Source organism: Arachis duranensis, chromosome 7, assembly GCF_000817695.3.
Source record: "Arachis duranensis cultivar V14167 chromosome 7, aradu.V14167.gnm2.J7QH, whole genome shotgun sequence".
Taxonomy (NCBI): Eukaryota; Viridiplantae; Streptophyta; class Magnoliopsida; order Fabales; family Fabaceae; genus Arachis; species Arachis duranensis.
Window position 1 is genome coordinate 13,265,261 of NC_029778.3, and position 13,352 is coordinate 13,278,612.

The 13,352-nt window shown below is 28.8% G+C and overlaps 2 protein-coding genes across 2 annotated transcripts; one reads left to right on the forward strand and one right to left on the reverse strand.

Moving 5' to 3' along the window:
• Positions 1-4,241: 4,241 nt before the first annotated feature.
• LOC107457824 (probable aquaporin NIP-type) lies at positions 4,242-6,314 on the forward strand. Its single transcript, XM_016075998.3, has 5 exons — positions 4,242-4,364; positions 4,491-4,712; positions 5,644-5,841; positions 5,951-6,012; positions 6,128-6,314. The coding sequence occupies exons 1-5, from the start codon at positions 4,242-4,244 to the stop codon at positions 6,312-6,314; spliced, it is 792 nt and encodes a 263-aa protein (XP_015931484.3).
• Positions 6,315-6,623: 309 nt separating this feature from the next.
• On the reverse strand, positions 6,624-11,578 carry LOC107457823 (U-box domain-containing protein 4). Its single transcript, XM_016075997.3, has 2 exons — positions 11,064-11,578; positions 6,624-7,668 (listed from the first exon to the last, which is right to left on the reverse strand). The coding sequence occupies exons 1-2, from the start codon at positions 11,351-11,353 to the stop codon at positions 6,804-6,806; spliced, it is 1,155 nt and encodes a 384-aa protein (XP_015931483.1). The 5' UTR covers positions 11,354-11,578; the 3' UTR covers positions 6,624-6,803.
• Between the last annotated feature and the right edge of the window lie 1,774 nt (positions 11,579-13,352).

The following is a 13,352-nucleotide window of genomic DNA, read 5'->3' on the forward strand; positions in this document are numbered from 1 at the left end:
TTGTTGTCGGTGATGGCGGATGTGGTGGCAGCAAGAATGAGTAAGAAACAAACTGCAATGGCGGCGACAAAAATAGTAGATGCAGAGATCTTGGCGGCGGTTGTGAGCGCAGAGCGTTGCAAATGGCGTGCGGTGATGATTGTGAGGAGCGGAAGGACAAGGAAGGCGAGGATGAGGAGAAGGACAGAGAGAGTCCATAGAATGGGAGATGGTGACACCGTTTCCGTTGTCTCCCGGCGGAGCCATAGCCAACCGTCGGTAACTGTGACGACGGCAAGCAACAGGAGGAGAAGGATTGGGTGGATACCGCTACGGTAAGCCCATGCCATGAATTGAAGAGATGATGAATGGGGTTGGAGGCAGGGTACTAATCTCTATCTCTGTCACTCCTTAGCCCTTACAACAACCTTCTTTCCTTCTATGAATACAAGAATAGATCCAAGTTGGGGTGTTTTAGGGTTGGATTGGCCACAGATTTGGCTTGAGTTCGGTATATAGTTTAGTAACATTTTTCGTAGATTAGTTTAGTTCGGACATGTGAATTTAATATCTTAAAAAGTTTTATTTAGATATCTAAGAGGATATTTATTAAATAAAATATTCATATAATTAAGATTTTTGAAATAATTTTGCTACGTAGTTAGTTAGAGTTAATTAGTTAAAAAAAATTGTTATAAAAAAAATGACTCTCACTATTCTATCAGTAGCATTTTTATATATACAAAGCATTTTTATTTATAATTAATTATACTAAATGTATACTAAATTCCAAACTATGAATTTTTCTCACTCCACTGCAAGATCTAAATTCCAAACTATTGAATTTTTCGTGAAATAAGATTAGAGCAACCGAGCAAGTGATTTTATAGTGTATTTAGTAGATTTCTCATTTTTTTAAAAGTTCTCTCGCTTTTAATTTTAGCAAGATATTTAATAATATTTAAAATAATTTACAATAAAAAAATATTATCAATAAATTTGTTAAGAAAAAAACACAGTTAAAATTATTAATAAAATGGCAACGAATTCCTTACTCCACATTTAATATGGGAGTATCATTAACCCACCTAAAAATAATTATGAATTGAACTCCATTTTTTTATTTTTGAAAATAATAATAATTAAAATAATAATAATTAATAATTAAAGCAAAATTTGTGGATCTTCTTGAATTTTGATTCTAAGTATTACTACCATTATATTCTATATGTAAGTAATACCGTAATGAAAAAAAAAGATGTAGTAGAAAAAAAAATAGTGGTATAACTTTATTTAAGTTAACATACATAAATTTTGATTTTGAGCATATAACTTTGTTTAGGTTAATAAATACATACATTTCAATTTTGAGTATATATATAACTTTGTTTAGGTTAACATACATAAATTTTGATTTTGAGCATATAACTTTGTTTAGGTTAACAAATACATACATTTTAATTTTGAGTATATATATATATTCCAGCAAAATATAATAATGTAAGAAAAATGTTTTAGAATAGAAAAGAATAAGAGAGATTTTGAGAAGAATTAAAGGAGAGAGATAATTTTATTGAAAAAAAATTTTAAGAAGAAAAGATACAATTACTAATGTTTTATTTGTCAATTATATTTCTATTAAAATTAGTAGTATCAAAAATATTACAAATTTAATATTATGAAAAAAATAAAAAAATTATATAAGGACTAATTTGACTAATTTTTAAAATTTGAGGGAAGAAAATGACTTATGTTTAGACTTTCAAGGACTATTTTGACTATAAAAAAAATTTTACATGTCAAGTGACACGTGGCCCTGCCACGTGGCGTGCCACGTCATCGTCCAACTGACGGAAGGACTCATTTGACTTATATTTTATTTTTCAGGGACTAATTTGATTAAAAAATCATTCGGAGACGAAAATGAAGATCGCGTAATCTTTCAGGGACGAATTTGAGTATTAACCCGATGTATGCAATTTTGTGATATAAGTAGAGAGATTTTGGATATACAAATGGAAAACTTTTGTGCTGACGTGGCGCTTATATGTTGAGTCTGAGAGTTTACTTGCTTAGGCGTCGTCACTAAAAATTTTTAAATTTATATTTATAAATTATAAATTATTATTTGCTTAGGTTGTTATTTTCAAATTTTAAATTATTTGTTTGGTTTGTTTTACTTAGTTTGTTATTTTTTAAATTTTAAATTATTTTATTTAGGTTGTTATTTTTTAAGTTTTAATACTATTTTTTAAAAATTTGTTAATTCTTTTTAACACTATTTTTAAATATTTTGTTGATATTTTTTTTAAATTGCAGCCACATACGTTCTTTTACATATATTTTTTAAAAAATTTGCAGCTATATACGTTCTTTTATGTTAATTTAGAGTTTCAAAAATTGTTAATATATTTATTTACTTTATCTATAAATTTAATTCAAATTTAAATTAAAGTTAATCAAATTTAAAAAATTTTAGTTATGAATCAATTATGAAAATGGAAAAAGTTTGGTAACCAACATGTTTCAACCATAATTAGTCAAAATTTTCCATAATTCACTTCATTTATATCATTTAATATCAGTTTTATTTTTATCTCACTCTTTTATCATTCTACTTATCACCATTTTTATCAAATCTACTTATTAATGATATTAATTATAAAATCATATCCGTTTTTATTAGACATTATTGTAATCAATACTTAATATTCCTTTTTATAATTTAATTTTTATATATAAAAATATGATCGCTAAAATAAGAAGCATTTTTTTAATATTTAAACTTTCTTTTGGTAATTGGTATTTAAATCTTTTGATTTTGCTCACTAATTTTTTTTAGTTATATGCATAATATTTGTGTAAAGTTCATACTTTACGCAATCAATTAGTTTATATGAATAACATCCATAATTACATGAAGTTAACATCCACGTTAACATACATAGTAAAACGAAATTAGCATTTACAATTACGGAAAAAGTTTGGTAACCAAAATTTAACATCCATAAATTTATTCATATAACATCTATAATTTTATATTAATAACATCCATAATTTATACTCATAATATTCATAATTTCATACTTTTGATGTCTATAGTTAATAAATTTTTATAATTAATATTATCATATTTTAAATTATACGTCTTATTGTATTCTTCAAATTATCTCATATATATGTGAACTAGTAGTTCGTAATTTTAATTATTTTAATATTTTTTTAATATTCATATGTATGCTTATTTATTGATTTTAATATGACGAGTTAATAATTATTTCTAAAAATTTATTTTTTTAATTTTTGTTTATATTTATATTTTATTTTTTATTTTCTAATAGCCTATATGTAAAATATGAGTTGTATAATTAAAGTTATTAAAAAATTTTAATTTAACCTTCATAATTTCTGTAGAGAAATTATATTTTAATAAGTAATAATATGATTGAAGGATGTTAGGAATTTGATTTGGGAGATATTGAAACTAATTTTAGAAAGAACATGATACAAAGAGGAAAGAAAGAGGGTAAATAAGAAGGGAGAAAAGACCCTGATGAGGTGTGTGTAATGTGAGTCTTCTCTTCTGACTTGATAACTTTTCTCTGTGCACTCTGAAAACTTCACATTCTAATTCAGATCCCCCCTTGCAGGTGAACCTGGCATTGATTCCTTCATTCCTTCCATCTAATTCTCTCATACTCTGATTACTTGGACTCTTTTCTAATACTACTATATTATACTTATGCTGTTATACTACACTTGTACCACTTTCAATTCTTCATCAGAATCCATCATAGCTTGCAATTGTTATCAATTGGTGCTTCCATTGAGTTCCAATGACAGAGAATACGCGTCTCCAAACATTGCTAGAGAATTATTGTATTTAATGGATAATAATGTGATTGAAAGATGTTAGAGATTTGATTTGAGAGAAACTGAAATTGATTTTGGAATGAACATTAATGACTCTAAATATGCATCAAAATGATAGGTGATAAGGAGGATAAGTGATAAGGAGGTATATATCACTTACTTATCAAGAGAATAGCAATTTTTATATGACATTTCTATATTGTAATTATTTTTTGGCTACCTAACATTACCCTATAAAAATATAAGTTATGAGATATATATAGTACCATAATTGAAAGTAGAGAGATTTTCAAACAAACCCTTAAAACCCATCGAACTCCTTTTAAGCCTCCTTTATTTCTTTGATTCTCTCAAACTGTATGCTGCCCCGAGACATTATAATAACAACAATGACCACCAAGGCTGAAAGCATCCACGAAGAAGAGATGTCAAACATGGAAGAAGGTGAAAGTGTAATCAATTGCATGCAATTATGTTGTTCATCAAACTATGTGGTAACCTTGGCACAGAAGGTCAGTGTCTTCACCTATTAGCATAATAATGCTTACAACATTAATATATGTACACCATTAATTTTTATGAGAATGAATAGGTTATCCTATGGATAAATTAATTTGAGTTATTATAACAAACAATAGGTGATTGCGGAAGCAATAGGGACATATTTTGTGGTATTTGCTGGGTGTGGTGCTGTAGCAGTGAATAAGATATATGGCTCTGTCACGTTTCCAGGCGTTGCCATGACATGGGGTCTGATTGTTATGGTCATGGTTTATTCTGTTGGTCATGTCTCTGGAGCTCACTTCAACCCTGCTGTTACAATCACTTGTGCCATCTTTCGCCGAATCCCTCTTAAAGAGGTAACTTCTTTTCTCATTGTCATTCTTCGGAAACATTTCAAGTATTCCAGTGTCTCACGTGTTTTAGTGGTTTTGTCTATTGATTTTAACTATGTATAGATTTTATGATTGAAATCAGTGTTTAAAATTACTGAAACACTTTGAAATATTTCCTAATTTTTCATCTACTATTATGCATAATCTCTTTATGTAAGTTGTCACTAATGACTACTTATACGAAAATATCTTCGTGTGAATATAAAATATTTTTAAGGAGTTAATACTCAATTTAGTCATAAAATTTAAAGTCGGATTTAATTTGACCTTTAAGATTTCAATTGACTCAAATTGAACCTTAAAATTTACAAGCCTAATATCTGATAATGATGTGTTGATTTAGTACATTAACTTGTGATTAGGATTTCTTGTTCAGGTTTCATGTGATCAAAATTTATTAGAACTTTAGAAGCTTGATTGTTTCTTTTATAGTTACAAAATTTTCAAATTGAACTTGTTATTGTCGTATCTGTGAGGATGTTAGGAGCCAATCAAGTTTTTAGGAGGTCTGGCAAATGTTAGTCACATGAAATCTAGATGAAGAGTTTAAATTTTAGCAAGTTACCGTGCAAAATCAACATACTATTTACATAAATCAGCTCAAGAACTAATATGAATTACTATTATAAATTTTGGGGCCGAATTGAGTCAATTATATTTTAGAGATCAATTTAAGTTTGATCTCAAATTTTAGGTGCCAAATTAAGTATTAGCTCATTTTTTAAGTATCTAAACTTTCATTCAAATATAATATCCAAAATTTCTATTTTCTATTTTTTGTCCCTAAGATTGATTGATTTAGGTGTTAAATAATTAGTTTTTTCATGTAATGCTTTAATTTGCTTGGAATTACATGACATTTAACACTAGGATAAACATTTCTATGCACGTACAGGTGCCACTGTACATTGTAGCTCAATTAGTGGGGTCTTTACTAGCTAGTGGCACATTGGTCCTCCTCCTTGATATTACACCAAAGGCTTATTTTGGAACCGTACCAGTTGGATCCACCAGCCAGGCCTTGGTTGCCGAAATCATCATCACCTTTCTCTTGATGTTTGTCATCTCTGCCGTTTCCACGGATGATAGAGCGGTTAGTTAATTATGTTTTAATTTTGTTAATTACTATTGTATGATACTATTAGCATGATATTCCAATAAAAGCTAAGCGTCCTTTTCTTGGGGCTTGATCAATTTGGCAGGTAGGTCACTTGAGTGGAATTGCAGTTGGAATGACCATAATGTTGAATGTCTTCGTTGCAGGGTAATGCATTAATTAGTTTAATCTGTTGATTTTGGTATAGATATATCCATATATGTGTTTTTTTTTCTATCAGCATAAGTTTTCAGGACAAGTAATTTTAGCTTTGTTGTTGCAGGCCAGTGTCAGGAGCTTCGATGAACCCAGCAAGAAGTATTGGTCCTGCTCTTGTGAAACATGTTTACAAAGGGTTATGGGCATACATAGTTGGTCCAGTTGTTGGAGCCATAGCAGGAGCATTTATTTATAACTTTCTTAGAGCCATAGACAAACCAAAAAGGAGAGAAGAGATAGGCAATTCTTAAGTAGTAGACTAGCAATGGAAGAGTCATAGTTAAATCAGCATTGCTAAATTATTATTTTTCTTCTTAACTTTTAGGTAGGACATGAATTAATTTACTGCTAGTAACCTTTATGCAGTATATTAGTAGATATGTGGCCTATTGTTACTTGAATGCAATAATATTATAATCTAGATATGTTTGACATTTTAATCGAATTGTTTCGTCAAGATTATAAGAAGGTTCATAAATCAGCAAGCCAATTGGTAGCAATAACTAACATTGTCAATAAGCATCTCAAGAATAATAGATTGTATAAAGATCATTCACTATTATATTTAAGTATATGTACACATTTTTTTCAACGTTTTATTTAGTATTTACAAACTTTGCATAAAAGCCAATCTCTAATCCTCTTAAAAACTTGAGTTATCAACAAATTCTGTTGTGCATACGTATATGATACAAGATAGGAACAAAGGATACACTATAATAAGATTCCGAACCCCAAAACTACCAATTTAAAGAAACCTGAGAAGCACAACTAGTAATAGACAAATCACTTGGGGTGGATACAAGTGCTGCTCTTTGTTGTAAGTGTCTCAAACTTCTTTCCATGCTGACTTGGACCATCTCTGCCAGCATCTTCTTAGCTTTACCATCAGCTTGGTCATCTTTCCCATCAATTTGTGATATGAGGTTGCAAACTATGTTCTCTATTGTGTTAGGCTCAGTTTCTGATCTTGGATTAGGTGATTCTCTAAGTAATTGCAAAAGGGTGTGTGCTTTTGGCTGAGACTTCTCTGTCCCTTGAACTGTGAGTTCAAGAAGTCCAGGAATAACACCTTCCCTTAGGATTGGTTCTCTGTATTTACACCTATCACTCTGGCACATTTTCAATAATGCTCCAACAGCATGTTCCTTACCCTGCTTTGTTCCACTCTCAAGAACTTCAACAATTGCCAGAACCCCGCCTTCTTCGCATGTTAGCGCAGTCCGGCACTTGTCATAACCAACCAATGACTCTACCAAAGCACAGCATTTCTCCGCTGTTTTTGAAGATTTCTTGCATGGTTTGAGAAGGCGGATTATTGAAGCGACCGGATTGGTTTCGAGGATGATGTGGAGGTTATCGGAGTGTGTTGATAAATTGGAGAGGGCCATTAATGAATCAGCTTTAGCTTGTGGTGTTCCATCTCTTAGAATCTTTACTAGAAGAGGAATGGCACCAGAAGAAGTGATAATTGGTTTGTTGGTTGCAGAGGCAGAGAGAGTGAGCAATGATGCACTTGCATATTCTTGCATGTTTGGATTTTGTGACTTTAGGAAACTTACTATAGGTTCTAATGCACCTGCTTCTACAATGCTAACTTTGTTCCTGCATTCATAAGACCAGTTCCAATTTATGAAAATTATCTAGCAATATTGAATTTGAAGAATCTGATGATCCCAAAATTCTATTATGACAACATAAGAAAGTTAAGAGAAAATACAGGACTATATTTAAGGGAGTGGATCATCTCTGGTGGAAAAAAAACTGAATAGTGTCCAGTGTTTAATCTCACTATTCATTGCTTTTTTTTATTTATTTCTGGTCCCACTTATAGAATTAAAGGTGAGATATCACACTTTATTCTCTCCAATAGAAAAAAAAAATGGAGAGGATCCATTTCCCTATATTTAATATTCATTTTATGTAATAATAATTAGAGTGGTCATATTTGTGTATATTCACATAAAAATTAGTAAAGTATAAAAATAAGGATTATGTTAGATAATAAATGACTTTCTTGAACAACGTACAATGGATCCTAAATTTGGTTATTATTAGATATTAATTACTCATGTCATTAATTAAATTTGAGATTAATTTATTTTTTTAACCATATTATTCACATTGTTCAAAAATATTATTGTTTACATATATTTTTCTTAAAAATAATACTCACTTTTATAATAAATATGTCTAACCATGAATGCTATGTAAAAATACGAAAATGTTTACTAACAAAAAATATTAGCAAAAAATAATCAAAATTTATCTTATTTAATCTTTATTAATTATTATTAAAATTAATAAATATTAAATAAAATAAATCTGAACTATCTTTTTCTCACTAACATTATTAAAAAACATGTATTCCGAATCTACCACCACTAAATGGTTAACACCGCATTAAAGGCAAAGACATGCATAAACCACATTTCCTAACTGATTATTTTAGAGATAACCAAATCATGCATGAAATGTTCAATAATAATTTAGAATTTAGCTGACATGTATTTTAAGGACATAAAGATAAAATTGCTATTAGTAAAAAATTTTAAAGTTTTTATTTTAATAAATGACAACATTTACATTGAAAACTAAATTTTTGCACATTTTTTATAATTACTTCAATGATCAATATTATTAATTTGTGCTCTTACAATATATATTAGTCAAATTCTAATTAATAACTCGAAAAAGATTTTTATTTATAAGTTATATGTTTTTTTTATTTTTTTATAATATCTTTCGGTAACTAAATTATTGCAAATTGAAATTCTATTTAAGAGTTTACTATTCATCAATAAATTATATGGGACAAATGGGACAAAAGTTATAAGTCATTTAAGTTTGCAAATTTGCACTGTTCGTTTTCTTTTCAACATGAGAGTGATCTCTAAACTTTTTTTTTTCAGCCTCCAGCTTCTAACAATCTAGCTAATGTTACTTTGTTATTAAATAAAACTAAAGAGAAGGGACCGCATATGATAAAGGACTTGCATTAATTCCATTTTCTATAATTAAGGTGAAATTTTAGCCTCACCAAAAAATGGTATAAAGATTACTTCAGATAGAAGACAGAGCCGAAAAAGGAGATCGAAAAGAAAGTGCATCTTGTGAACCAAAGAGAAAAACATGTTTCTAATCGGATAAGCTTCTAAAGTTCTACTACTACTCTTAAAGCATCCAATTCTTTCTTGTTAAACAGGATACACGATGCATCCAAAACAATGATTAAAGTAAAGAAACATAATTACACAAGAAAAATATATATGATAATTTTTTTTCATCTACATAGCATCATTTGATTAAAAATTATATAGTCATGACTGGAAATAACAGCAAAAGGAATAAATACTAGTAATAATTATTATTGTTCGATAAAATCATCAGAAGCAGAAAAAGATAAAAGAAGAGACCAAACTAAATTCTTTTGTCCTTTCATATATGATTATACAACCACATACCGTTGGTTTGCGAAATAAGCATTTATTTTTGTCAATGGAGTGGTAAAACCTTTTGTATTCTATTAAATAATCATGAACTACGACGATAAATATTCTTCTTGATTTGATATTTTTTAATATGTTTATCATTTGACTCATGACAATAATATAAATTACTTTATATTTAGTGTTATGCATATAAACTAATATAATAAATCGGAGACTTAATTGATGGTTTTCATGCATCGCATATCATATCATATCAGCATATGCTTCACTACAGTATGCACCAAATCTTAAGTCAAATTTAGCAACGAAGACAGCATTAAAATTAAAACTAATGACGTAGTTAAAAAAATAATGTTACACATTTAAATTTTTTTATTATCAAATTTAATTAATTTAAATAATAAAATTTTAAATAATATTATTTTAATTTATTTTTATTGATATTAGACTAATTTAATTAAATTTAATTAATAAAAATATTTAGATGTGTAATATTATTTTTCAAAAAATCACTGCCAATAGATTCAATCGTACGCAAATAAAAGTCACCTTCACAAGTTAAACACACACACTGACACTGATCTAGATATTACAATTTACATAGGTACGAACACCCACATTTATTTAGTTAGTTTATTCAAAAAGTATCGTTTATGTCCCAACGTTTGGGTAAGTCCTATTTGTGTCTCTAACGTTTAAATCGTCCTATTTGTATCTCTAACGTTTATAAAAGTGATTCAATGTTATTCTACTATCAATTACAATAACAAATCAGATTATATTTTTCAATTATTCTCACTTGGATGTATTCATTCTCAATTAGGTCTCACTTGGATGTGTTCGATTTTAATATTATACCCACTATTTGTGTTTAAATTTAATTATGTCCCTAAAAAAGTGAATTATGTAAATGTTATAGGAATTAGTTTCAACTTTTGATAAGCTATTTTTCGGAGTGGATCATCGATTCTATCCTAAACATTTGTATTCTAACTTCAAGAAAATATTTTTAAAACGCAAACTAAAACGTTCATGATGTGTAATTGACGGTAGGATAACATTGAATAACTTTTACAAACGTTAGGGATACAAATAGGACGATTTAAACGTTAGGGACACAAATAGAATTTACCCCAAACGTTGGGGACAAAAACGATACTTTACTCTATAAATAATTATGAAAAGGTATGAGTATAAAACTATAAATTAAAATAGCACAGTAATAATTATGATGATGAGGGTTGGAAATTTCTTTTATTGACGTCACGACTATGTAATAATTTTTTATATAGTGCCATACTAACAATTAATTATGCATATAAGTATATAACCTACAAATTTGTCATTTTAATATAATTATATGTTAGGATAACTTAGGTGTTTTAAAAAATATTTCGAAAATTAAAATAATATTTTAAAAAAATATCACTTTAAAAAAATATTATTAAAATATAACTTTAATTTTAATAACATTTATAAAATTATCATACTAAAATATAATTAAATGGAATGAAATTAAAAATACAAAGACGCTACGTACGCACGTACTTTTCATCTTTGACGGCAAGGTTAAGCAAGGCGAGAAGGGCGGACTCGCGTGACTCGGACGAGTCAACTCGGAGCATTGAGACAAGCGGGCGGACGGCGTGGCGGAGCTGTCGGCGGCAGCACGGTGATTTCTTGGTGAGGCGGCGGATGTCGCAGGCGGCCTGTATCCTCAGGTCAGCGTCGTCCTCCTCCAGCAGCTGCAGCGCCCGTCGTACGGCCGCAGGGACCGACGTTGCCACGTCCTCTTCAAAGTCCTCTCCACTACAACCACTAGGACCAGCACCCTCCATTTGTAGGGTATACCCTACAAATTAGAAAGAGGAAAAGAGAGATTTGAAGATGAGAAAAAAAAAAAAGTAGAAAACAGTAGCGAGAGGTGTGTGTGTTTGGGAGAAGTTGGCGTTAACAGTTATGAGAGCAATATAAGTAGTAAAGACTAGAAAGAGAGAGAGAGAGAGTGAGTGAGGGGTGTTTTTGATGGTTGAGAATTGTGTGACTTATGAGTTATGAGAGATTCTTATCATTATTTTTTTTAAGTATAGATTTAGAGAAATTTTAAAGGATAATGGATTTTAATTTATTACCAAGAGTACTAAGGAGTAATTGCGGGGTAGTTAGATACTAAAGTTGATTTGGACTAGACTGGTTATGTTAGGAGGCTGAGAAGAAGTGAATTGCTTAGTGTTATTTTTTGTCGTTGAATGTTTGGCGCTATAGCTACCATAATCATGCACCTAAACCAGTATGCACATGCCACGTGTATGTGTTAATTGGCGTGATGGTTAGGCAATTAATTATGTGGTATACGGTGCAATTAAGAGATGTTTTCATTTTAGTCAGATTAGTATGTACTGAGAGATATAATAATTCAATTAGTAGTAGTTAGGTACAGATGACACAGTTGGTTTCAACTTTCATCTGGAATTATTGCATCTAAAGTTCTAAATCATATATTTTGCAATGAAATCTATGCTGATGATACTTTCTTCTCTTCTTTCTTTGGAATTAATTATAATGATAATAACTGAAAACCATTTTATGAAAAAGTGCTAAATAATGAGGGGGTTTGTAAGTTAAACATACATAAATAAACTGTACTATTCCAAAATCCAAAGTAAACTATCCCAACCAGGATTGGCTTTAAAAAAGTTACATTTTTTTTCAAAAAAATATTTTATATTTAGATAGATTTTATAAAAAATACATATTAAAAAATACAAAAGTGTGGAAAATTTAATAAAAGTACTTTATTCAAAAACAATTCACTCAATATTTTGTCTTAATTTTGTTTTAGAAGATGTCGATCAAGTTTGTATCAATGATATCAATTTGAAGAGTAGATGCGACTCTTTTTATAAGTTGTTCTTAGGATTTAGAGATCGTGCCAAATAGAAGTATAAAAAATAATTATTATAAAAAAATAAGAAGTAAAAAAAGAACAAAATTAAAATATAAAAAATTAAAAATTATAAGATTTGTATTAAAATGTATAAAAATGGACAAGTATTTAAAAAAAAATAACATAATTTAAATAATAATAAAAAACAAAATTAAAATGCAGAAAAAAAATAGAGTCTTTCAATATTTTTATGAACTCGGAACTCATATTTCCATACCTGATTAGAAATTTTTAGAGTAAGCGTAAAAATAAATGAAAGCTCCATGCCCCTTTAATTTTTTGGAGAAAAAAAATTCTAAAGTAATTAGTATAACTTTAGACTTCAAATAATCTTAAATTTCAAATAATTTTAAATTTTAAATAATTTTAAATTTTAAATAATCTTGTATCTCAAATAAATTTAGACTTTAAGTAGTCTTGCACCTCAAATAAATTTAAATACTAAACATAAAGTAACTTAATCATTAAAGATTAAAAAAACATCATCTTTTCACCAAAAAAAAACCACAACTCTATTAATAAATAATAATTGGCCTACGGTGACTTAGCTTCCGTATATAAGCCATGCCAAAGAGCTTGTTAGCTTTGAGCTTTTTCTTTTTCTCTAGCTCATCGTTATCACTGAAAAAGATAAGGTTAATTTTATATATTTAATAACAATCACAAAAATTAATTAAACACAGTGTCTTATGACCAAAATTTTAAAAGAGAATGTATTTTGGATGCTCTATGGGAGTTTTTATTGAATCGGATATATGAAAATTTATTTGATAAAGAGAAAACATTGTAATTACAAATTCTTTATAAATAGGAGTGAGTATTATATATAATGTCTTTTTAATCGTAAAAAGAATAATTTTCATTCTTCATTTAAAAATATTCTTTATCAT